This window comes from Chanos chanos, chromosome 4 (genome assembly GCF_902362185.1).
Source record: "Chanos chanos chromosome 4, fChaCha1.1, whole genome shotgun sequence".
In the NCBI taxonomy this organism is placed as follows: Eukaryota; Metazoa; Chordata; class Actinopteri; order Gonorynchiformes; family Chanidae; genus Chanos; species Chanos chanos.
In genome coordinates, this window is record NC_044498.1 from 35,794,219 (window position 1) to 35,821,796 (window position 27,578).

The window sequence follows — 27,578 nt, forward strand, 5'->3', positions numbered from 1 at the left end:
ATGGCAACTGAAACTACTCTACAGAGTATGTAGGGGGATGGCAGATTAACAAGGGGGATGCATTTTGGTCATTTTGCTATCAAGGGGGATGGCATCCCCCCTCATCCCCCTACAGATCACATACTGTGTACACTCGAGACTGTTAGCAGCATTTGATGCATTAACTCACTCAACCTTTATTCACTCTTTCCTTTCATTTCCCAGCAGAAACAGGTCAACAATGAGCTTCCTTTGATTAAAACTCAGAAGCAGAGCACAGGGAACTGGCAGATTAACGGCCAGAAAATATTTCAGCATCCATGTGCGATAAAACTAAACTGTAGTAGATGCCAAGAGTGTGTCAAGACAACCCTTGTCTTAACATGGGCCCCATCATACAAATAGCTCTGGGAATTTATGAGGCTTTTATTTCACTGCTCTGGTTGTTAGAAAACAACTCTGGGACTAGCAACAGAAGGTCAATGGTTTGTGTCTCTCTTTGTCTGCTAGATTCAAACTGCACTGTTAACTGGACAATTTCATGTTTATAATCCTGGTACTGCAGATTGCTGATGGGTCTGCGAGGTACTGAATATTAAGTCTTTAGACTGCACTGAAACTTAAATCAAAAACAGCACAATTCCTATCGCTATTTGGTGGTCCTTGAACAGGAGAGATTTTCAAAAAAGGATTTATGCAGTTGAATGATTGCAATAAAATAAAAAATATGAAGAAAAATATTAGAGACAAACATGTATTTAAAAAAAATATCTAGTTTTTTAAATTAAATTAGGGCCCTCTAAATTGATGCAGGACTCCTCTTGGCTCTCTCTGCATTATGAGATAAGCTATGGTCTTGAGTTAGATTTGTTAAGGTTAAGGTAGACACTTTCCATAGCCTCTACTACTCATGGGTTATACCATTCTCCAAAAAAAACAGAGGCGTGTGAACATGGTCGAACGTGGTGGATCACTGGTATGAAGCACTATTTAGATAGACTTGTGAGAGAGTATAACACATGAGAAACAACTATTGAATAGAATCAGAACAAATCAGCAAATTTAATTTTGGCAAAACAGCACATAACACTTCCATGAAAAAAGACAAGGAGCACTGAAATGGTTTCCCGTTGCTATAAATGACGTGTGCTGAATGTTGTTAGGTTATTACACTGCCTTTTTTTTTAAACAGTCGACACGTTTGAGCATCAGTTGTGTTTCAGGTTACTATTAGATTAGGCAATCCATATATGACAAAGTTGTATGAGGATGACTCTCTCCCTTTTTTCTGATTGATGGGTAAGACACTCTGTGCTCCAGTATCTGCATGTACAGAAGGTGCAGAGTCTATAGTGAGGATAGAGGGGGGCAGAGAGAGAGAGAGAGAGAGAGAGAGCAAGAGAGTGAGAGAAAGAGAGAGATTCAACATGTTAAGTTCATGCGCATGTGCCCACACACACACACACATCCACACACAAACAGGCATACCAACACACACACACACACACACAAACACACACACACACACACACACACACACACACACACACACACACACACACACACACACACATTAATGCACACACAAATATACCCACCTTTATTTTCGAAAGTTCTCTCATCTTTTTGCTTATTCTGTGCTCGCAGTGCATGGACAGTCTGGCCTGAAGAAAGTCCTACTTTCAAAAGATCTGTGTGAAACACACGCACACACACACACACACACACACACACACATTCAGTATTTCAGCCTGTTGAAATATTTACTGGCCATGTCAATCATGCTTTCCACCATGGACTTCACATGGCTCTGCTGTATGTGATGCAATATGCAGCATAAGCTAATGTAGAATTGTCCATCGCCAGCTGCGTGTGTACATGCGTGTGTGTTTATGGTCTGTTTCTACTGAGCACTCACTCTCCATGACAGAGTCCATGTTGTGAGCACTGGTACTGGCGCTGCAGGGCCACTGGTTTAGCATGATGGAGTGAACTCCACTCAGACTGAACAAACCTGCTGTGTGCAGAGAGGCCTTCAGAGCCAGCTGAGCCAAACTGAGAGAGAGAGAGAGAGAGATTAATTTAAAGAGAAAGCACATAGTTGAACTTAAAGATTCCTATAAGGCGCATTAACTATAAGACAGTAACATCAGGAAAAGCACAAAAGACAGCATCTAACCCTGTTCAACTAACATCACTATCGTGGTGTGGGTAAGGTGCCTGTCTCTTCCTCCTGCACCAGTTCTCAGTGCCAACAAGGTAACATCAGTAAGGACCATGGAGAGTCCACCTGACAGCTGTCAGTGGAAAAGGGCGAGAAACTAAGACAGATCCCTCAACCAGCTGCATGTCTCTTTGCTTCCCTTGTTATCATCCCCACAAACAGGAGTTAGCTTGGTGGTGTGGAGTATAGGCTCTAAATGAGTGGTTTCCTGTCTTGCTGGCTCTCTCTGGATCTTGCTCTTTAAAGCAGACAGGTTCACAGCCTGTGGATCCTGTGTCCTGGGGCCTAGCTAACTCAGCCCCAGGGAAAAAAAAAAAGCCGATCAGCTAAAGCACCTCTTCCTTGACAGCAACCTGTGCTTCACCTGTCTTTCACCTCCCTCCACCAGCAAACCCTGGTTGAGACATTCATTTTATTTGCACTTGGGCTTATGTGCTCTGTTCTGTGGGTCATTTCCCATCACACTTATTACAATGTAATTAACAGTTCAGAACCAGCATAACAGCCAGAATGTGATTATCTAATGGAACTTCACGATGTACTATGACTCAGAGGTGAACTGCTCTCACCTGTTCTGGACATCCTCTGTGGACTGGGACAGCATGCTGGTGCCATTCTGGACCAGTTCAAACAGAATGACCATTTGGCACTCTGCAAGACACATCCCAACATAATGACATTAAAGGACAGTTTGTAAGAACTTTACTCACAGTTATATTAAACAGGCATATTACTGTCAGAACTTAGCACATCAGGACATTTCCCACGCTAAGCCCATCATCCTGAGCGTCAAATCTGTGCTGCGGAGCGAGATGGAAGTGTGTGTTTCCGACCTGTTTGCTAAAGTGTCTTATTCCAAATCCAGAGCAACGGCAACAGAAATAACTGGTTACATATGGGTATGTCATTATGGGTCAACTGCTCCTCTTTTCCAGTACAGTTATTTTGTTCAGTAATGTACCCTCCTCCTAGCGCCATGCCATCTCCTAAGAGATTTAAAAAGCACTGTGTAATTATCAACATTACAGTAGTGGTAGTCCTCTGTGTGCTCTTCCCTTTTCAATGTCCGGTATTGTTATCTGTCAGTAAATTGTCTTCATTAAATAATTTGCTGTGAATGGGTTTCTCTTACAGAGCTTAGCTCTCACAACCCGTGTGCACTCTCTGGTGACCGTGCTGTAATCTACAGATGGTATAAGGTGGGTGAAGGAGCCGATGAATCGAGTGTGAACTGGAGTCAGAACGAGACACAGGGGTAATTACAGCTTAACACAGAGCTAGATTGCATTGGATTTTTTTTCTCTCTGGTTTCACTCTGGATTGTCGTTTACACTTGATGTTTAATTCATAAACTGTACCCATTGAAAGAAAGTAATAAAAGCGTTCTTTAAGTAAGAATGTCTGGGAATGCTGGGACTGCTGGTACAGATAGCAAAGGAGCTGGTTAATAATGACAAACAGACATGCAGCCAAAGAATTCAAATAATTATGCCCAGAATTGCAGATTGCAGAGTGACCAGTGTAAGGTGTCTGCACCATCAATGACTGCCCCCCCCCCAAAAAAAAAAACAAAAAACAAAACTATCAACCAAACCAAAAAGGTGAAGGAGAGCATTCTTGACCATTTTCCACCTTGTCTTTATGTGACACCCTTTAACCATCAGTGAATGTCAATACTCAGATTGCTGATCCCAGCAGCCCAGCTAAGTGATGCAATGATGCATGGGCATTTGAATTAGCATCTTGCAGGCTGTGTTTGACAGTTTGGGTTTCTTTCTCCTGTTAATTTATCACACACACCACACGTGACAGAGTGAAAAGAAGACAAAATAAGGTTCTCACTCTCATTTACTTAGAGGGATGAAACTGACATCTTCCCCGTCTAATTAGAGAATCATTCATTTAGCCCTCACTTCCACCACCTCCACACTCTTGCCAGCCTTAATAGATGAAACTGATACCTCATGTCCGGTGACTGTGAGCCTGTCCATGTCCTCACTGGGCCTCTCACCCAAAAACGCGAAGCACAGACTAACCCCACTCCCACCCCTTATCTACCACTGGAGACACTCGACTGTAACAAGCAAACGCCACTGTCAGGGCCAGAGAGAAACGCTATGAAGGTGTGAGAAGAAGTGTGAAAGCATTGTGTGTTGTACTGATTCATTACAGAACTGGGTGAGATAAACAGGCCATAAGTAAATGAATGGGTACAATGTTAAGGACAAGATCAACTCTCAGACGAGCACCTGTTGAAAATTACGGCAAAATTACGCATGCAATCAATGCCAAGCTGTATTCCTGAAAGTGAGCAACACCAAGTTTGACAGATTTGATTTTCACTTCAAGTGCACAACTGTTACAGGAAACCAAAAGAAAAATGCTTTCCACACAAAAAAAGAGATGTTATCCACATATGAATGTTGTCTACATACATGAAAGAAAGTTAAATTAGCCCTGCATAAGCTCCTTTTCTGGTCATTAAGTCCACAGTGGTCCTGTAACAGCAGTCTGTATCATAAAGTCCCTCTAACTGTGAATGGCTGAGAAGGGTGCTTTTACATTTACTACCAAAGGAATTGAATTATTAATGATCTTTCTAAAAATAAAAAAAAGAAAAACTGAGCTTTTTTTTTTAAGCCGCAATCCCAGACTTGCGTAAGCCTCACAGACTTTGCCTTTAAACGTCGATCAGAGAATTTTTACTTTGATGAATGTAAAAATTATCCTAGAGATCAATAAATCATCGTGTTATATAATTTTTAAGGATTTGCTTCAGTTCTCGCAAGGAGCGTTGATAAGCGCATCCAAAGGAGTCTACAGAAAATTTATGTTTTTTCATCTTACATTAAGCTTAAAATAACGTTGTAAAATGGTACTGGTATAACTTTGGGACTGCATTTGATGGGCATGGGGATGAGTCATTTTTGTGTTGTCTCAGACAAAATGTCTCTATCAAAACTAAGCTTTAAAAGGGTCTGTTGAATTTGCACTACAGACTGGGCATATTTGCAGCATGGCTTAGCAGAATCAAATACAGAGCCCCAAGTAGATTTGATTTATGCATGCATATCTGTTTTAGAGATCTGGTTCTAGGTATGTTATTGGAAGAAAAAGTAGGCATTTAATAAAAAAAAAAAAGACAGGACTGGCATTTGAAATTCCAGTTCTGAGTATTCATCCAATATTGTAAAAGAGAGATTTGGGAAAGAAACAGAGATATTGCAGATACTGACTCACCAGACAGGTTGAGGAGGGCCAGTTTTGATGGAGGAATATTTGAAAGGAGAGGCTCGGCACCAGAGAAGACGAAAGCACTGCAGTTTGTCATGAGATGCATCACATCTGTAAGGCTGCACATAAGCACACATATCTAACATTTAACACTGTCTGGTCTTTTACACCAAACAGAGTTAAACCCGTGAGAATTAGAGAATCATGCTGATGCGGCAAAACCAACCAAAGTGTAAAATGTCAAGTTTGACTAATGTGATCATATATTCTGGATTAAAATGTCTTCTGGAGCATTAGATTATGGGATAAGGATGTACAGGATTGTGAATGTGTTATGTCCTAAGATTACTCCTAACCTGTGTTCACTGCCCACAGTTCCTTCCCAGTGAGATGTGAAGGGCTGTGCGTACGTCTCCAAAATTCTCTGTATTCTCTCTGCAGGACCGCACCATCCTGCAGAGAAAAAGCAAGCCTTTAAATCTAAATTATCCTCGCTTTGGCATATTTAACGGAGGGAGGAAAACGGCAGACACGCCGCTGTAGCTCGTCCTTAAAATGTCCGTGCCGGGCAGAGCATCATGGGACGTGAGGGCAGGAGGAGGGCTGAGCGAGGGGGCAGCTTGAGGTCATCTCAACTCTTAACCAGCCTTTTGGCAAGCACATGATTAATCACTTTCAAACTCTCCTCGATCAACTCAACAAGGTCTTTGCATCACATGCAGCCTGCCCACTGCAGCGCCCTAATGGTGAGGTATCTAAGCGTGCTACGCAAACACAGGCACACAAACCCCGGAAATGCATCCACTGCGGTCTTACACATTTAGACACATTTAGTTAACACAGAATAAAACAAACAGGGACAGACAGACAGGGAAATGTGCAAACCTAAATGCACACAGGAGTAAGTAAACAAACAAGCAAGTAAATAAATACATTGAGGTACACCTGGGTGATTTTTAACACTGTCAAATTTGAAGTCTGACAAGTATACATCAGTCTAGCATACATCAGACTAGTATACATCAGTCCAGTCTGTCAGCTCTTCCTGCAAAATGGGAATTTTCCTCCCAGAATTTCGGGGCGCTGGGGTTGCTGTTTGTCATTAGTATAACATTACACATTCTAAAATAGCAGCTTATGACAAAATGCCAGAGGTTAAGCAAAACCCATAAATGCAGGTTATATCTGATAAAAATGACAGCTCATTGCTTCCTAAACCCCAAAAAAACCCTGAAGCCATCTGAGTTTACTTACCGGGCTCTGCTGCTTCATTGCGTGGATCAACAATATCTTAGGGGGGGTTGTTAAAGAATATACTCTGTAGATGAAATCTCTTTCAAATTCCTTTGTTCAACAAAAACAGTGCATGCATCTTTCCGCCTCAGTTCCACTTAAATTCAGCACACTCACCTGAACAGGACTGAGGTCTGTGAATACTACAGCCTGGTGTACTGGATTCATGGAAAGAGCAGAAAGCCAGTATACACATCTGCTCTTTATAGGGAGAGTTACTCTCCTTTACATTAAGTAAACAAATGATGACACAGCAAAAGTTAAAATGGCACAAGCACAAACTCACAGTGAAGCTGAGGGTATGTAAAGTCCTACAGAACTCATAATTCGACTGGACTATTGAATGAGGTCATCTCAGAGAAAAGCATGCTCTACCTCAGTCATATCACTGTGGGTTTACTTTGGTTATCTGAGGCTCACTGAAGATTTGAGGTGTCAGGATACATTTGAAGTTGTGGGTGTCCACTGGGAGAGTATGAGGGGGGAGTACGCGGTTAACCGGTGCCTGATAAAGGAGTCAAATTAAAGAGATTAATCATAGACACACACACACACACACACACACACAAATTAACTAAAGCTACTTTTTTTTGTACACATCTGTTTCTGTGAACATCTGTTTGAGCTTAGCTGCCTTATCTCACTAAGAGAAAAAGAGGGAGAACAGGGTGGAATAAGCCACAAAAATAAGAGAAATTGAGACAAAGACAAAGGTCAAGAACAGCAAAAAAAAAAAAAAAAAAAAAAAAGGAATGGGGAACTGAGATAGTGAAGAGGAGGAGGAGGAGGAGGAGAACGAGAACCTTATGATCAAAAAATATGACCAGGCTACCTGTTGGAGCATCATCAGGAGAGCACATTATGTAATTGACAGAAAGCACAGATAAAACTAGAGCAGAGAGAGTTCAATAATTACCCAGCCGTTAGGGCGTGTAAAAGTAATATCCAGCCTGCTCTATCAGTCTGCGGCAGACTCATTTAGACCAACTCACCACTTTGATGGATCTGCTTTGATCTCCTTTGCCCTTCGCTCCTTTTCCACTTTTGCTGTCCTTCCTCTGGTCACTTTCAACTGTCACCAGCAGGTCAGAGATATTAGCCAAATAAATTAGCCTGGCCTCGTATTCAAATGACATGGAAATAACAACTCTAACGTTCAGATTAATGTGAGTCTAGAAATGACATTTAATATCAATAACTGTGTGAACTTTTTTAAACAAACTTTTCTTCTCTATCCAGGTCTAATGCCAGTTACTGTGTTTCATTTGCAAAACTTTTTGAAAAGTTAACAGAAACATCAACAGGGGTTTGGTCCAGAGAAAGAAAGTTGAAATGTACCATGGTACAAAGTCTAGCCACACAATTTGGAAATGAAAAGGGAAAACAAATTGTGAAAAACATGGGTTCTGCCAGTAGAAGCAGTCTTTATTTTCACAGTAATCATCTCCTCTTTTAGGTAAAACATCGCACCAGGAAACAAACGGCCTTTTTTTCCAGTGAGGCTCTGTCTGTCTTTCTGAGAAAAATGGGAAACTATAGATGTCAAAATTATGCTAAGGAAGGTCTTAAGTCGGGATGTTTCTCTCTCTCTCCCTCTGTTTTTTTGAAAAGTCTAACTTTCCTTGCTCTTGGTCCATTTACTCACATGCACACATGTGGAAGCAGACACACACACACACACACACACATCATTGTGTGCACACAGAAAGAGAGAGAGAGAGAGAGAGAGAGAGAGAGAGAGAGAGCACGTGCCTCATTCTACTGTGAACTTCTCAGCTCATTTAATTCTAACCTTTATGTCTATGATGGGGATGCAAATGAATGCAACCTTATTAAACATGGACATGGTCTCTTACACACACACACACACACAAACAAAAGAGCCAAATACAAATTAACGCAAGATATATTTCAGCTTCCATATGCTGTCCACTGACACCTCTAAAAAAGTTCAAAAGGTCCAGGTAACTAATTCGATGAATAATCACAAAGATAACTTCAAAAGTTCACAGACTGAGGTAGTAATGAGACACAGACTATGTGCCTAGCTAGCATCAAGCCAAAAGCAGGACAGAGATGGGCCAAAACAATAGGAATAGTCAGCTGTAACTTCAACATTTTCTGGAATTCAGTGGAAGCTACGGCTGATGTATACATAAATTGTGTCATATTTCCCTTCTGAGAACAGCTTGCTAGTTTGAAAATTTGAATGTATGTTTTAGCGCCACATCAGTAAATTAGTTCATCAGAGGTGTTTTTTAATTCTGTTGTATTTTTGTCAAGCAGAAAGGAATCCAAACATACATTTTTTTTCACCTAATGGAGAGCATCACTTTTAAATGTAACAATGGCCTGACATGACTGTGAGTCAGACATAAGTAGACCCTCAATAGTGAGGAGCTTAACTGTAAGACCGTCTGACAAGTGTCAGACAAAATGTGACCGACACAATGCTCTGCTGGCTTTATATTCAGAGTGAGGAAGAAAACGAGAAGAACAGATGGTCAGGGAACTGCAGCCAGGCATGTGTGTGCACTGAGTCATGAACCATGACATCTTTCACGTCACCCTCGCTTTCGCAAACAAAATCTCTTCATATCTGATACAAGGCCTGCAGTCGATATTTGGTAAGTCAACTGAATCTATTCGATCAGTAACAGCACATTTAATCAATCTCCATTCTAACATAATTTGAACAATCAAAGGATTATATGTTAACTTGCAAATGAATTGATCGCATTTTCTTAAAAAAAAGGGGGGGGGGGGGGGGGGGGGGGGGGGGGCTTCTTACCTTGTGAATCGACATGAGAAAGTTTTTTTTTTTTTTCCATCAATTATGACTCAGTCATCACATACACATTAACCTCACAGCCTATTACATATAACTGTGCCTGTGGGCTAGTAATTATCTTGCATCACTCTCCATTCAATTATAGGGTATGTCAAAGAAAAATACTCCGTCACTTCTGGCGGCACGGATATGCATATCGGTTATATGTTAACGCAAATAATCTTTCATCATTAGGTAAAAAAAAAAGATTTAAAAAAATGCGACGTTGTGCCTCTCATTTTCCCACCACTGCCACCTACTATAGCGATGGAGAGCTCCTTCACATTGATTAATGCTGGGAAGCATTCCTCACTGAGTGTACTACACTCCTTTAGTCACTGATGCAAGACTCAGAATTAACAGGTATCTAACTCTTACCAATGGCTACAGTGCATTAAATGTGATTAAATCTGTAAAAGGCTTTTTGAGGTAATGTATGAGAAAGGCTTGTGTAGGCTATTAGTCATCTGTAATCTCCACTAGGCTTTGTAATTTTTGCCTTGCTTAAGATACAACAAACCACTGCCAAGATCTCTGCAGGCTAAATAGAGTAGCAATAATTAAAAATGATGGACTGTCTCAATGTTATTGTTTGAATATGGATTTTTGGATATATTAATGAACTTACAGGCCTGCTTAACCAGCAGTGACAATGACAGTGAGTATAAACAGAAGACAACAGGATCTCTTCTTAAGATCGTTTTTTTTCTGTATGATGATCTGTATGCTACATCTGCTTGTCACAGCACATAGCAGAAGATTAATGTGTTTGCTGAACTCCATCATCAAACAGGACATCAATCAAAGTCAGTTCAGCTATGCAAGCAACACTTTGCCCCACTAAATACCATAGCCACAGGACAGATGAAACTGTCATCATCCAAACTACAGCAACCACAGCAAAAGCAAATAAAAAGATTATTTCCAGCATACAATGTAAGATGAAATAATTGACATTTTCAGCTGTGTGAAAAGCAGCTGGTGTGTGTGTGTGTGTGTGTGTGTGTGTGTGTGTGTGTGTGTGTGTGCTTTTTTTTCTACAGTAACAAAGTCTTACATTTTTCACTGTAGCGAAAATGGTTTGATAACAGTTTGACTGAATGAGGTCCCTGGTTTGTTCTTATAGGAACTTCGTCATGAGTGCTCTGCATACACAGCTTTTATTGGACTGTGAAGAATGACTCACATTTTGCAGTTGCTTCTTTGAATAAACAGGGCATTTTCTCTGTGACAACTAAAGTCTTAATGCCTTAGTCTTTCAGATCTGTCTTCTTAAATCATGGCCCTGAACAACTTTAGGGTCTATACACCCATCCAGCTCTTGGCAAGATGATCTCTGGACCACTATGTCCAGTCTGTCAAAGACATCAATGAGGATACAGTGTTCTCTCTGCAAATGTCATTTCTCCCTATCATTACAAGACCACTAGTAATTTTTACCACATCTCTTGACGTTTACTTTTAGAAATGCCTAGGACATTGACTCACACACAAATAAGAATTTGTAGTCTATTTCTTTGGTGTGTGTAGTTTGGAAGGGGAAAATAAATAGGATGTGACAAAGTGTTTCTTCAATAATCCTTTTTTTCCCATTTTTTAAAAAAATGATATCATATGCAAAAGGAAATTGTTAGACCTTGATGCAAGAGAATTACTGAGGAACATTACTGAGGACTTAGTCAGAGCATGAGATAGAAAAAAAAATTACGCTTTTAATTTGACAATTTACATGCACCAGGCAAGGGGTATAAGAGGCATAAATTAATTACGTAAATAAAAATTTAAAACACAGTCCCATGGCCTTACAAATGTTCCAACAAATTAGAATTTTTAAAGGGATTAAGAGGCTGTAAATCCTGACATAGCAGCACCCATTAAAAAACACCATCAGCATTCTTGTTTTCTTATTACAGAGGCTTTTGCAGATGTACCAAGAGGGTAAAAAGGATTTATAAACGTCATACACAAATACCTCTGGATGAGCTTAGACTGAAATCATTTCCAGACTTTTGGGGCTATACGCTGTGACGCACAATGTTCTGCCTTTGAAGCTTTGTTGTGCATAAGTAGTAAACTACTTTTACTAAATTTGCTATTAACTGAGTTCATGCAACATCAAAAAAAAATCAATCAAATCAATCAATTCAATCAAATAGCCACTCATTCAGAAAATAAACTACTAATATCTATACCTAAGGGACAATCACACAAGAGACAAAGGTGCAGGTATAAACAGAAGCAGATTCTAAGTGAGTACTAATCTTCACCAATACCTAGAGTTCTTATTCCATCTGACCTAGGCAAAGACACAAGAGAACAATCATTGCACATCAGTATGCCATTATGAGTTCTCAAAGTCCTTGATGGCCTTTGATGATCTATTGAACACATCTGTTTGACTCCCCTTCATTGGAAAGGCTAACAAAAGCATCTAATGAAATGCAGAAATAAATCCACTCTTCTCGAGTGACAAATATCCATTGATGTGTGGTAACCAAGACAACTAACAGATAATACCAGACAATGAGCAATTTATATAAATAAAAAACAAGAAACCAGATGCAATATAATGTGCTTTCATCAATAAAGACGCTGAGTTTATGCAATTCAGATGGTGTCAAATAAGTTATGAGGATACTATGAACATCATAACTCCTTTCAAATTGTAACAGAATTCTGTTACTGTTACTTCTCGGGTATATAAGGCATGCTGGAAATGGATTTCTGTTTTGCAATAATGTTGGTAAAGATTTTTATGTTTGAGAAAGAAACACTGTTCAGTATTGTGTTGTTGTTTGTGTGCTTGTTGTGTACAGTTTATTTACTAGGGAATGGCGTAAACATGTTTGTTACCGTTTCGGTGTTAACTAGAACATGTGTATATATAGCAGTGGTGTAACTGATTTATGTTAAATTTGATATGTCAAATGCTGGTTGAATTACATTGATAATCATAAGACACTCAATAAAACATTTTTAGTTACAACATTATAATTCAGCCAAAAGAGACAGCTGAGGTTTAAGACCAGGTGGATACAGGAATGAAAACTGATATAATTCATTATGTTCACCAAAACACAACACAAATAAAAATTCTTGTAGGCAGTTGCAACCGAGGCTAGAAAGGATAATTGTTTCTAAACTAAGGATGCACCAATCTGACACTGATATTGGTCCCATACTGACTCAAATAGCTGGATCGGGTATCGGTGAGAATAGGGCCGATCTATGGGGCAGATATAGCCTATTCAATTCAATTATATTCTCTATATTATCAGTTTCGTACCATTTTCCAAATGTTCTGCGTCCACACCAAAACGCTGAAATGCCTTCCTGTTTGTTGTTGGGCCATTACGAAGTTGTCCCACCAACTAATTGTTCGACTAGTTACCCGGGTTAGTATGGACAGGGCAAGCACCTCCAGGAAATGTAGATTAATTTTAATCCTGTTGCTCCACTATTTTAAACTCAGATTTAAATCTGAGTAAGGGATTAATTTTAACTTGCAGCTGTGGTGGTTTCGGGAAAGGGTTAGGTTTCCAAAATGGTCCTCCTCCAGTAAGAAGAGTGTCCCTCCTTTCCTAGGCAACATCTTTTTTAGCTTTTGCTTTCAAATTTTTCCAGCAGGCTTTCAAATTGTTCACATCTCGTTTGTCCTTGATCCCCGCAGAGCCATTGAAACTTGTGCTCAGCTGGACTCATGTCTTTTCTTTTTTTCTCACCATGAATTTCCGTTCTCTTGTCTTCAGTGATGTTTGCATATTGCTCCATTAATTGATATAATAATTTTTTTTTTCGTGGCTTGTGAAATTTCAACTCTGTGCGCGCTGCGACATTTTCTTAGCTTGGTTAGGAAATGAAAATACTGTTATAATGGTAGTATTTCCATGTTTAAAATTCCTTCTTTGGCTGCACGAGCTACACTTAACATAGGTCTATGCCAGTTTTCTCTCAAAAGGCAAGAAAAAAAGTAATGCTAAGTATTAGTCTCAAGAGAGCAGCGTTGTTGCTGTTTATTTACACTGGTGACTCCGTCATGGCGGACAGTCCAAATTAATCATAGGTCAAGGTTTTAATCACAAGTTAAGGTTTTAATCGCTGATTTGTTAAGCAATGCTTAAAATTAAGTGGTGAAACACAGCTTGAATTAAAATAAAACCTAGAATAAGAAATCCTTGATTAGCCCTAAACTATGCTTAATTTAATTCCTTGTTGGTGCAACCCAACCTAAGAGTTGTAATGTCCAGTGAAGAGAGAATAAGAATGAATATTACCATTTAGAGAACAGCCCGGGGTTAGTAAATATAGGGTTTCAGTGTAAAGTTATACATATAAACATTGATAAGAGTCTGGACCTGAAGGAGCATTGAGTCGATACAAACACCGAGCATATGAATATAGGGGAATGTTGAGTGGCGAAATGCCATTTCTCTGACCTGGTTTGTGTAGTCGTGAATGAAGGACCTGCAGGGAGAAATCTCGTGACACAGAGCTGATGCCTGTCTGCTGCAGGAAAGCAAGAGCTTCTAATGGCAGCTCCAGTAACATCCAGTCAGCCAGCAACACCACATACTCGCCCAGCTCGGCAGGAGATCCCGCTGTATAGATGCGTGCACACACACACACACACACATGCACACACACACAAATACAAACATAGAGGTTCTTACAACAGAGAAGCTAGAGAGCAAACCAGCATGTGGGTTTTTTTTTTTTTATTTTGATGTATTTTTTAATTTCACTGGAAGACAAACAGAACTGGAACCGCATTGCCTGATTAGTTTGGTGCTTATGTGATTGTGAAGACCCCGGGTTTGCCACACTCTGTCGCTTCATTCACAGATTCAGAAAAGACAGAACGACAAGAAACAACAAACCCAGAAGTGGACAAAACAAATAAATACATAAACAGAAAATATTTCTCTGAAAAAAAACTGTCTAAAATCATCTAACAGCTCACATCTGGTTTGGTCTGCAGTCCCCATTTCAAACACCAGACGTTTCGTATGTACACAAACAAGAACATTAGACAGTAAACACCATCTACTCTTTTAATCTTCAAACCTACGGTGGAAAGGGAGCAAACCTGGGACTGTGCACATTCCTGTGCTGTATATGTGAGATTAAAGGCAAGAATGAGTCTAATACACCTCAAGGGCAAATTCAATCACCCAGACTATTTCAAATATACACCCCGAGATAAAAGGAAACACGTCTGTCCATGAATGGATAATATACCTTAAGGCTGTCCCAATGGTCTAATTGATCAGGGCCTTGAAAATGTGGGGGGCTGCTTTGGTTTTATGGGGCAATAAAGAGAGGCAATAGAATTCCTGAGTAAGTATGATAATGTATAGGGAGAGTAGGTGCATAGCGAAACCCATTCTCTGTTTTTACTCGATGGACATTGAGCTAGGCAGTAGAACTGGCTAGTAAATCAAAAATGTATGGAAACCAATGACTGAAGGTTCTCACAATCAGCATTCTCCTTATAGGAGAAATGATAGTAATTAGTGGACAATGCTGTCCATCATACAAGTAAACACTAATCTTTTGTTTCTTTCCTTTTGTTTTTTTGGTTTTTTCCAGGTTGATCAAACAGCTCAGGATGTCCCAGGTTGATAGTTCTTATCTGCGTAGTTTGGTTTTAAATCAAAGCTACAGCAGCTAATCACCACTGTGCTCCAGACATCTCAAGGCTTCTTTCAAATTCTCCAATGTGATGCACTGAATGAACCAAGTAAAATAAGACAGTTTGATATGGACTCTGGGCCATATCGCTCAGTTTAGCAAACTCTGGTGGTCTTCAGTAGTTTCTGTTGATCTATGAAAACTGAACATTTAATTTCAAGTTTGAAGTACTGTAGTGAATGGAGTTAAAAATGAGCCTAGAATAGAAAAAATATGACTACTACAATTCCTATTACTGCGGCGGCGACAACTATTCTTTTTCTTCTTAATATCATTATTACTACAAACTAAGTTTGTTAGCAAATGTTAGCCATCACTTTTCCTATGTGTAGGTGTGTGTATGTGCATGTGTGTGCCTGTGTAGAGTGGCAATCAAAGTTTGGACACACCTAATTGAATGTATGTTTCTAAATCTTAAAGATATCATGATCTAAAGCCTTATACTTAAATATTTGCAATTTGTTTTTGAGTCAGTTGTGAAGAGTGTTAAACAGTGAAGATGTACCGCGACGTATGAATGTCTGTTGACATGAATGTCTTTGGGGGGGGGGGGGGGGGGGGGGGTCTACCCCTCATAAACAAATAGTTCAGAGTTGAAAAATATTGAACCACAATGATTATATCAGCTTAATTACTATGTGTGCTTTTTCAAAAGGTAATTTGTGAAATTTCTTTCCTCATTAATGTATTTGAGCCAGTCAGTTGTGTTGTGACAAGGCAGAGTGGATATAAATAGCCCTATTTGGTCAAAGGCCATTATCTCTTTTTGTAGTAGTCCTTAATATGACAAGCAGCTCAAAGTAGCAAAAAAAAAAAACAATTTGTTATTACTTTAAGAAATAGTGTGTAAATTAATCCAGAAAATCTCAAGAACAGAAAGTGTCCTCATGTACAGTTGCAAAAACCATCAAGTGCAGCGGTGAAACTAGGTCTCCTGAGGACGACCACAGGAAAGGCAGACCAAGAGTTACTTCTGTGGTAGAGCGTTAATCCATTACGGACAGCAGCCTCGGAAATCGACAATTAACTGCACCTCTGGTTACAGCCTCAAATAAATGCTTTAAGCAGAATTTAAGCACAAGACACATCTCAACATCAGCTGTTGACTGCGTGAATCAGGCCTACATGGTAGAACTGCTGTAAAGAAACCACTACTGAAGGGTAACAAATAATAAAAAGAGACTTTCCTGGGGAGGGAAACTTCAGCAGTGGACCTCAGGCCAATGTATTTCTATCCTTTTGGACTAATGAGTCAAACTTTGAGATTATTGGTTCCAAAAGCTGTTTATACATAAGACGAAGAGGTGGTCAACGGATGATGCTAGCACTAGTGGTTCATGGTGTGGGTGATGCACATGACAGGAGGGGGGTGATGCTGAGGGGGCACTTTGCTGGTGACACTGTTGGCTATTTATTATAAATTCAAAGCACACTTGACCAGCATGGTAACCACAGCATTCTGCAGCGACACGGATTCACATCTGGTTTGTGCTTAGTTGGGCCCTAACTTGTTTTTCAACAGGAAAATATACCAAAACACACTTCAAGGCTGTGTATCAGTTATTTGGCAAATGAGGAGAGTGCTGGAGTGATGCAGCAGGTGACCAGGTCTCCACAGTCATCCGCCCTAAACCCAACAGAGGTGGTTTGATATGGCTTTGGACTGGAGAGGGAAGGAACAAAAACGGCCAACAAATGCCCAGCATATGTGGGAACTCTCTCATGACTGTTGCAAAAGCAATCCAGGTGGCTACATGAAGCTTCAAGAGGGAATGAGTGTACAAAGTGTGCTAAGAGTGTACAAAGATGTTCTCAAGGCAAAGAGTGGCTTAACTTTGAAAAATCTAAAATGCAATATAAGTTTGATTTTCGCTCACTGGATAATTACCTATATGTCGTCACAGTTTTGATGTTCTCAGAATTATTCTGAACTTATTTAAAAATTAGAACTCTTATGAGTAGATGTGTCCCAATTTTGACTTGTACCGCAGGTGCATTTGTGTGTTTATGTTGGTGAGAGAGTGTGTGTGTCTGTGTCCAAGTGTGTTTAAGTGTGTGAATGTGTGTGTGTGTACTATAAGCAAATGAAGGGGCAATAAAGTGGTGAATGGTGCCTAATAGTTATCTGTGTGTGTATATGTGCATGTGTGGGTTTGAATGTGCATGTATGAGTGTGTGTGCGGGTGTGAGTGCGCGCGCGTGTGTGTGTGTATTATTGGGGTGCTGATGGTACTACACACCAGGCTGGGCTTTATCTGTGGCCGCTCTCTCCTCCTTGTCTCTGGGTCGGGCGGCCTCAGCGATGGATATCGATGGAGAGTGCGGTCTGAGAGAAGGAGATAAGGAAGGGAGGATGAGAAAGCAGAAAAAAAAGGAGGAATATTCCACAGGCACTAGGAAATGAAAGAGCAGGCATCGCACTGAGAAAAGGTGGGAGGCAACTATGGAAGACGTATCTTAGATAGAACAGACACACACACACACACACACACACACACACACACACACACAAAGAAACTCACACCTTCCTAGTTTCTAATTCCACTGACATTGACAGAGTGCACTGGGTCGATGTAGTAACCGACCACACAATGGCTCGCCTTGAGTCATGTGATCTAGCCCAGGGCCACATCAGCAAAGCAGCAGCAGTTTGAGTCAATATGACTTACTATAATCCAGATCGCAGAAGATCCACAGGCCAATAGACTGGCCTACAGGGAAAATCACAGAGACACATTCAATTACCTGAAGCAAGAGAAGTCAAACTGAGAAAGGACAGGATCCAGATATTCCTCCATCTTCTCTACTATGGCATCGAACAAGGAGGCCATCTTACTTTCGGAGTCATTCATCTAAGCCAGAGAAAGAGAGAGAGACAGACAGAAAATTGCACTCACTTGAACCAGGGGGTAGTTAGTAAATCATTAAATAAGAGCAGGATGTAAATATGTAACTATGAATAATATAATGCTCCTGAAAGTCAAGATTTTAGTTCTAAAAAATCGGAACTTGAAAACAAGACACTAAATTTTAACTATTATGTGTTTTGAATAGTATTGGACTACTCATTATGCTGCCTCAGCTCACGAACAGGGACCACCAAGTCCACAATAATGTTGAAGGTTGAGGACTTAGTCTCTCAGTTGGGCTGTCTCTACTCTTGCTGTCAGAGACTTGTTTCTTTAACTGCAGCACAACTGAATACAAATCCAGTGACGTCTGTTTGGCGATGAGAAGCATGTGTGATTGGTGCAAAGTGTAAGAACCTGGGACACCACCTTATGCTTCAAGAGAAGTCATTTATCTCAAAATAACATTAATGTGAGATTAGACTATGACCAATGACATACAATTTTCATCATGCCATCAATAAGTGTGAGAGAACTGAGGGCAGCTTTGCCATACCGTCTGTGTATACTGTCCGTCTGCCATGTTATTATGACGATGTGACTCTCTCACAAGAGCGTGCCCGGTTTGTTGTCTGAAGACCCGTACTCTCTGTCTGAGCTGGAGCAGGGCAGCTGGACGAACAGAGGCTTTAGCCACTCTAGTACAGGTTAATGTACCTGCAATAACACAGGCCGCAAAAAAAACAAAAACAAAAACAGTCAAATGGAAATCACACACGCACCCCGCTGGAACACGCGAATATCATCCTCCACTGCACTGCATTCTAAATTACTGCTCTCTGGTCACAACTTTACAGGCAACAATTATCCACTCCAGTGCTTTCCAATCCACACTTAAAACTAGTTCCTGTGTGTTTAAGAGCTCCCAGCATGGTCTACTGCTGAAATGACTAAAACCCAACATTTTGATTTTACTCTTCTAAAAATCCCTGAAGCACTACAACGCTGACTAAAGTGACATTTAAAAATTCTTTTCGCCAAAAAAAAAAAAAAAATCAATGAGTACAATTTATCTAACATTTGGAGTAGAGTATGTTGTCTCAGTTTAACACCTGAACAGGAAGGCTAATATTGACAGACTGAAAGGAAGCAGAGAACGGGAGGAAAAAGAAAAGAAAAGAAGTTTACCTGCAGCCTGTGCATTCTTCCCTTTCTGAACTTCTGTTACTTTGGGTCTCTCATAGAAAGCGCCGTAGAGCTCTGATCTATGCCCAAAGGGAAAAAGACATCAAAAGATGTGACACCATGACTTTTACGCCAATGGTTTTTTGTTCATGAGAAAAAAGAAAACAGAGTCTGAACGCTTTCATTTGTAGCAGACGACGGCAAGGAGCATGCAGAATGACAAGCAATTGTCACTGAGCATGCTGGATAGTGATAAGATAGTGTGCACAAAAAAAGGCTGGATTTCTTGAATGGGTTATTGAGAGTATGTAAAGTAAGACTGATAACTACGTGCAGATGCATCAGAATCTCTGCACTCTACAGACAGATCAGAGATTGTCTCTGCGGTTAGGGTCTGGTGATTGAAGGAGACTGAAGAAAGCTCAAGAGCGGCTCAACCGAAGGCGGACAAACTATCCCTGAGAGAGCATTACAGCCGTTATCCCAGCCCTACACAAACAGGCATCCTGATCAGAGTCTTAAGCACCCCCCTGAGAGGTAGAAACAGGTGTATTAGATTAGGATCTCAGTAAAAACCTTCAGATGAGGAAGAGCTTTAGAGCAAGACCACATTACGGCTGAAGGGGTTTAAGCGGCAGGCACTAGGACCCTGTGAGGCCTTACCCATTCTCCGAGTGCTGCAGCAGTAAGATCTTCAGGTTGGGAGGCAGCTCAGGCAGAATGTTCAAGTGGTTTGGGTTTATAGTCAGATGAGAATAGGCCTGTCCAAAACAAGCAGACATGTGAACAGGTCAGGTATGAATCCTGTTAAACTGTACACACCATCTAAATAAACAGATGTCACTGGTGACTGGTCGGATTTTAAATTGCACACACGTATGCACACACAAACATACACACGAGCATGTGAGCGCACGCATGCGCACACAAATCATACATGACACAGTCTGTGCGAAGGGTCAACGTAATAATGACATAACACAGTCAGCCCCACAGTTTACACCCATTGTATAAATGTAGACAACATTTTAAACAACTTAACTTGTAAGTCTTTTGTCTGCATGGGAACAAAAGGTCTGTGTTCTAACTATATAAAACTGGTCATTCTTTCTCTGGCCACTGGTTCCCCTCCCTGAGGTGCTTTCCAGAAGTCGGATCTATGGAATAGTTAATTGTTCTGACCTGAATATGGGCTAACTCATTCCTCTACTGTGTGGGGTGACCTTTAAAGTTGATCTCTTTGGGGTTGAGGTTGTGGTACCTTGGAGGTGGTGCTGAGGGAGTGGTGTAGCTCTGAGAGAAGGGTGCTGGGGACCTGGCCATATGTGGACTCCAGCTTCCTTTGTAAGTGGAGTAAGCCAGAGAGCCGAGACTCGGTGGTGTTAGAACAGGCCAAGTTCAGCAGTTCAGCCATCTCAACACAGCAGCAACAGCTCTGAAAGGTTTAGGACATTGGTACTCACTGTAATGGCAGCTCTAAGAACAAGGAAGGGCTTTAGGTACACACATGTAACGACAGATCAGAGATCAGAGGAGACGATTTCAATACTTGATGCATAAAGTAAGTATTGCTAAGAGATCAGAGGATAGGGTTTAGGTCATTAGTACGTGCTGTAATGACAACTCTTAAGATCAGAAGAAATGGTTAAAAACCTCAATGTATGCTGTAATGACTACTCTGAGATCAGAAGAAGGGCTTGGGACATTAGAACTTACGGTAATGACATACATAGATAGACAGATTCTTTATTGTACATTTTCAAAGAAATTTGTTGCCAGAGTCTGTACAGAGCCTCACATGAACACATAGGTTACATAAATACAACATACACCCTACGTACATAAAAAACATCCATACAGGATACATCCACATTTACACAGACAAACTTATATACATAGCACCTTTACGCATGATAGCTACCGGGGTGTTTTGTTTAACGATGCTATGGCAGAGGAGACAAAACTCCTAACGTAGTGTGACTGTTTTCAGACCAGGGATCTGTATCTGCGACCTGATGGAAGCAGTATGAAGAATGAATTGTGGGGGGGCCTGGGGTCATGTGCAATGGTACGTGCTCTGCGTGTGATGGCTTTGCTGTTGTGGTCTGAGAGGTTGGGGGTGGGGAGGCCAATAATTCTGGAGGCATTTTGTGTGATGCGGATGAGTTTGTTCCTATTGGAGGCAGTTAACATGTTAAAGAAACAGGGGGGAGCAATAGAGGAGAATGAGGTGAGGTATACTTTTGTAAAGCAGCAGCAGAAACTGGGGGTAAGCAGAAAGTGCTTTGAGGTTTGAGGATGGCAGAGAGTCTTTGTAGGCAGCATTTGTGGATGTCAGTGGTGTGTTGGTCTAAGCTCAATTTATCGTCCAGGGTGAGTCTAAGGTATTTGAAGCACTCCACCATTTAAACAGTTTCATTATTGATGAAGGTGGGGTTGTGGGTGGAGTTGTGGGCTGTGCTGTGTGTGCTGGAAGTGTTAATTAACAGTTCTTTTGTCTTTGTTACATTCAGCTGCAGGTAATTGTTCATGCACCATTGTGTGAAGTGGGAGATGGCGTCTTCATAGCCTAAAACAGAGTTAGTGTCATTAAGGAGAGCAAGTATGGCAGTATCATCAGAGTATTTTAAGTATGTAGTGATGGGTGAGGGGCTGACACAGTCATTGGTGTTGAAGGTAAACAGAAGGGGCTCAGGACACAGCCTTGTGGGGCTCCGCTGTGAAGGGAGCTGGGTGTACTGGCTCCAGGATGGGTAGCCAGTTGTGCCTCGCATTCCTCTGAGCAGCTGATGGTCTCAAACCTTGTGTAGAAGGTGTTTAAGTCTTCAGCAAATGAGGCGGGGTCAGTTATTGCAGCTGACTTGGGTTTTGGATCACAACCAGTGAGTGTCCTTACTTTCTGAAAGGCTTGTTTAGTGTTCATGGCACTGAATTCCTGTTTAAGTTTCTCTTTGCATTTGAGTTTGGCCTTGATGATGTCATTCTTTATTTGATGGCTTATGACTTTGAGTGAGACCCAGTCCTGCTGTTGAGAGACTCTCTTTTTTTCCCTTAAACTGCTTAATATGGAGGGTGAACCAGGGTTTGGAGTTTGGATATTTTTTGAAGGTCTTAACTGATATGGTTGTGTTAATGCAGAACTTAATGTAGTCTGTAATAACGGAGACCCTCTCATCTATGTTGCTATCAAAAATGCCCCAGTCTGTACAGGCAGATGAACCCTGTAGTTGTTTAATGGCGTCCTCTGACCACTGGCTGACGCTGTAGGTCTGGGGCTTGTGACGTTTCAGTACCTGCCTGTAATGCGGAAGTAGGGAGATAACATTGTGATCTGCAAAGCCAAGCGGCGGGTGAGCACAGGAGATGTACACATCAGTAATATTTCCATAACATAAGTCCGGAATGTTCCCCTTCTTGTCGGAATGTCCACATATTGTTGTAATGAAGGCAGAACACAGTTGAGTCTGCAGATATTAAAGTAAACAACAATAAACACTGGGGCCTCAGGATATTTACGCTGCATGTTGTTAGCACTGTTAGCTACTAGCTCAGCTGCAGCCTTGATGTTAGCACTAGGTGGGATGTAAACACAGTTGAGGACAACAGTGGGAAATTCCCTTGCGAGATGAAAGGTCAGCATCGCTGCATCTCTAGATTTGGAGTACAGACCTTGCTTTAGATCTTGATGATGTTACTCCACCTGTTGCTGACATACATGCCAACTCCTCCATCTCTCTCTTTGCCCAACTCTCTCGTTCCGCTCTGAAGATGGTGAAATTGTCGAGATGTACCTTGGCATCTGGGACAGCCTCAGCATGTGGGGCAGCCTCGTCAAGCCAAGTTTTGGTCAAGGTGATGATGCAGGCTTCCTTGTAGGTCCTCTCTGCCAAGCATTTTGCATGGAGTATATCCACTTTGTTCTGGAGACCATGCATTGGACAGGATAATGGAGGGGAAAGGGGGTTTGAAGGGTCGCTTTCTCAACCTGGTACACAGCCCTCCCCGATTCCCTCTTATCCTTGGTTGGATTGCTGCCGGGAGGACACTGGATGGTTTGATCCTGCAGAGCATGGAAGACTGGAGCTGTGCCAGATATTCCCAGGTGTAGGTGAGTCCAATGTTGCCAAGAAACTCAGGTAGTAACCCGCTACTACCCCTGGTGATGATCCATAGGGTAATGAATACAATCCAGATTGCTTTGCGTAGTTCAGTTATCATAGCGGCAGACAATACTAAACAAACTAGACATTGACTGGACAATACTAGACGAATCGACACAGTTGTGGACACAGAAAGTTAACTGAGAGGCAGACTGGAGTACAGACAGTTTCGTTGCAGCAGAGCATGAGCCGATCAGAGATCGCCAGTATCCTGTACTGACAACTGAGATTAAAGGAGGCAGTTTAAAACCTCAATACTGTACTTTAATGACTGCTCTGAGATCAGAGTATTTACGACATCAGTAGACGTCAACCAGTCGTACAGTTCTTTAATCATCACGCCAGCTTACAGAACCTGTAGCACACACACATACACCAGCACATGCATAGACTCAGTCACACACTCTCTCTCTCTCTCTAACACATAGACAAACCTGGAGCAGGGCGAGGTACTGTCCGCTGGCGGTCACGTCAAACAGGCCGTGGCACTCCAGCATGTCTGTGCATGCCTGGGACAGAACTGTGGGCAGGTTGAGCTGCAGACTCAGAGCGACAGACTGGGCCAGAGTCTCACTGGCCTGGGCAAGCAGCTGCTGTGCCGCAAGCCTCCTCTCCTGTGGGTATGATTGATGTGAAGATGTTTGGTTCTCCAAATACTTAAATAATACAAAGAAAACTCCACAAATATTTGGCAATTCACCTCGCCAAAAAGCCCTAAGTGACAAAGATTCTCTAAGAAAAAATGTTTTACATTAAACTGTTAAATCGAATGTAACATAACTGATGCTCTTATTGATATATTTTAAATTTAATATATCAATAAGAGCATGCGCTGTTTAACAGCTGTTTATGTTTATAATACTTTTATAAATCACAATCATCTGAAAACGAGTGGTTCTCAGATTGTCAGATTCTTCAAAAGAACATTTTAATTGAGTGGTCAGTGATATAGAGCTGTTAATGAAACATGTATGAATCTCAGAGCATCATATATCACCTCTGTAAGTGAAATCACTGAATACGAGCGTCAGAATCTGAATGCGTGTGTGTGTGTGTGTGTTTCTGTATACAGACTGAGGAACCTACCAGTAGCTCAGCCCCTTTAGCAACATGGGCTTTCTTATTCTCTTCACTCCTCTCTCCACTGTCATCTGTGCTCCCTTCATCCTTCTCCAGATCTCCCATATCCCTCAGCTCCATCTTTCCATCCTCCTACCCCAGCACAACACATTCACAAAGTTCAGTTGTTAAAAGTGCAGAAAAATATGAGTATTTACATGCTCTTAAAGTGCTCAGAGTTAGACTGTACATTGTGGTGAGGTGTTTTTTTTTGGCTGAAACTTATACATGATTGTTTTGTAGTTAATTAGCTCAAGTAAAAAGATTAGCTACAATTTAGCATTTCCTTGTATTTTCCTTTTTAACAAATTCACACAGATATCAGGACAGACCAGAAGCTGGCCAATCAGTGGTATTACAGCAAAAATATCAACATCAAGCATCTCTCTCTCTCTCTCTCTCTCTCTCTCTCTCTCCCTCTCTCTCTCCCTCTCTCTCTCCCTCTCTCTCTCCCTCCCCAGTCAGTGGCTTCTTTGATGGCTTCTTTGATGAATATGAACAGAGTGTCTGCAGAGTGGCCTGGTTGGGTTGTACAAACAGAAATAGAGGGATACAGGAACAGGGTGTACTCTTTACCATGACGGGTGTCTCCCACAAAGTAGTGAGGTACAGTGGATCTTTCTGTAGGGCCAGCAGCCTCAGACATTTTCCCATCATTCCAAGCACGCGGGCCCTGGTCTTTGCACAAGAGCGAGAGTGTGTGTTGACGGTGCAGAGCTGAGTCAGGATCACCTGTCCTAGTGTATGACACACACTCCGCCACTCCTGAGGACATGGGAAAGCAGCCACAGCGGGGGAGAAAAAACAGGTCATATCACAAAAGTTCAGTCCAGAGAAGATTGAATTTGTGAAAGCAAGCTAAAAAAAAGACAGACTTAAGTAATTTTCTTTACAATTTCAAGTTGTTTTTTTAAATCCTGCTCTTGCAAATTTAGTCCTTTCTGGTTTGTTCAAAGTGCAAATAGGTCAAGATAAGAAGTTCGTATTGTGATAAAACCAGCTGAATCAAGAACAGTAAATAGGCACCATATAACGCGCATACAGTGCATACACTTGCTGCATGTACATAACAGTGATAAACACATAGAAGACAGGGTCAGAGAATGATACAGTCCTAAATAAATAACTCAGTAGCCTTATAACTGCAATAATCGCGGCTATTGTATATGAAAGATACTCTTTTCTGTGTGAGACATAATAGCTTTGCACTATTACAATACGCCAACAAGCATGTGTCAGCCAGTGTTTGCGTCGCATGGTAAAACTAGACAGCTACAAAAGAAAATCAATATAAGACTAACAAGACAGAGTGAAAAATGAAAGAAGAGAGGGGGAAAAAAACCCCACTCATTCAAAGCACTGTCTGTTTTTCGCTAACATCTCAGCCCTAAATTATGTCACTTGAGCTCATGATTAGTTATATCAGTCCGAGAGGGAGACAGCTGACACCCACAATGCATTTCTGTCATGAACATTCAATACAACCTGGCACTCAAACTAAGCCTTTACCTTTTCCCGTGTAGCCTCCCGCACTTTTTGTCTCATTCTGGTAAAGACCATAACCTTTACTAATTTCATATTACCACCTTTGGGATGATGGCTGAGAGCTGGTAATGTATCTCACACAGGAATCTGTCAGAATTGTCATGGGAGCATGATATCTGTTTCTCAGGTTGTATTCTGTGCCATTCCTCTGGTCAGTGACAATATTTTTCACAGTCGGAACATGGTATCCGTGCTTTGCTTTCACAGTGAGGCTCTCAGACCTGCACCCTCCTCCGACCTGAATCTGACAGACAGGGATCTGTGCTGTGTAACTATGAGATCAGAGTTGTGTAGTGGCAAGTGATTAGGGGTGGTCCAGGGGGTCAACAGTAGGAATATTGATCAGTAATCTGTGTAGACTGATCTCTCTCTCTCTGGAGAGCAGCTCTCTCTCCAGCCACAGAGAAGGAGGATTACGCTGTGACGAAATCACTGAGAGGCATGGATTTGAGTGACCGTGCACTCCCTGGCATTCCCACAAACCTTCAGCAGAAGAAGCTGACTCAAATCCAATGAGAAATCTGTTCAATTTTCTCTCTCTCTTTTGTTTTTGTGGTTGCTCCAGTGGCATTATAAAATATCAGACAATGTTATCAGACAGTGTTTTATTAGAGTTGGTAAATATTCTTTAGTTTATATATTATTGTGTGTGAGCATGCAGTTTGCATTCTGGCTGCTGGTTCTGTATATGTTCACCTGTTCCAGTGGGCTTAGATCAGCACTGCTCATAATGTACTCCTCCACTGCTCTCTGGAGGGACGGCTTTCTGTCCAGGGATTGAGCACGCTGCTTCTTCTCAACACACCACAGCTCCAATAAGAACAAAGCCAAGTCAACCAGAGTCAATCTGAACCGCACACACACTCTCTCAGCTGGCAGGCTAACATCCCCAGCCTGATAACAGAGAGAGAGAGATTGATTAACACACACATACACAAACACAAACATAGAGTCTGGGGTCAGTCTGTATCTGGAGCATCTGAGAGTGTCTGAAACAAAATGAAGAAAAATGATCACAAACGAAAAGAGGAAAACTTGAAGAGGCTAAACATCCAGCAGGGGTCAAATGATTTGTCAGTTCATTTACTATGATTAGTCACTCATTAGACCAATTAGTCTCACTCGATTAAGAAAGAGAGCACACATTATGACAAACTGACTCTTCCTGCGTACATCCTGAAAAATGAGTGTCCCACACAGACACTCTCAGACTCTACTGAGACAGGAACACCAATAAGAACCTGGGGAAACCCAGCAGGACACACACATAAAAAAGAAAAGTTACACCTCTGTTTGTTTATCTCACAATAAACACAACAGAGTGTCAGAGAGCGCAAGGGAAGGAAAAATGAGACAGAACTTGGAGGAATGCGGCATTATGGGTAACCAGTATAAAAATGGCACCATTACAGCTGTGCTCCAGACAGCTGTTACACACTTTGGGGTTATTTTGGACCAACAGAACTTTC

At 41.3% G+C, this 27,578-nt stretch overlaps 1 protein-coding gene across 1 annotated transcript in view; it reads right to left on the reverse strand.

The window, feature by feature from the left end:
* The window catches only part of cfap46 (cilia and flagella associated protein 46), a 75,444-nt gene that overhangs the window by 19,369 nt on the left and 28,497 nt on the right, over positions 1-27,578 (reverse strand). Inside the window, exons 40-58 of the mRNA XM_030772271.1 lie at positions 26,806-27,003; positions 25,141-25,329; positions 24,532-24,657; positions 23,880-24,059; positions 20,547-20,720; positions 19,949-20,046; positions 19,289-19,365; positions 18,657-18,817; positions 17,997-18,103; positions 17,492-17,577; positions 13,997-14,158; positions 7,723-7,802; positions 7,175-7,235; positions 6,692-6,727; positions 5,787-5,890; positions 5,444-5,576; positions 2,773-2,854; positions 1,898-2,034; positions 1,578-1,670 (exon numbers count right to left, since the gene is read on the reverse strand). Of these exons, the coding sequence (XP_030628131.1) occupies positions 1,578-1,670; positions 1,898-2,034; positions 2,773-2,854; positions 5,444-5,576; positions 5,787-5,890; positions 6,692-6,727; positions 7,175-7,235; positions 7,723-7,802; positions 13,997-14,158; positions 17,492-17,577; positions 17,997-18,103; positions 18,657-18,817; positions 19,289-19,365; positions 19,949-20,046; positions 20,547-20,720; positions 23,880-24,059; positions 24,532-24,657; positions 25,141-25,329; positions 26,806-27,003 (2,284 nt within the window). The remainder of the gene's footprint in view (positions 1-1,577; positions 1,671-1,897; positions 2,035-2,772; positions 2,855-5,443; positions 5,577-5,786; positions 5,891-6,691; positions 6,728-7,174; positions 7,236-7,722; positions 7,803-13,996; positions 14,159-17,491; positions 17,578-17,996; positions 18,104-18,656; positions 18,818-19,288; positions 19,366-19,948; positions 20,047-20,546; positions 20,721-23,879; positions 24,060-24,531; positions 24,658-25,140; positions 25,330-26,805; positions 27,004-27,578) is intronic.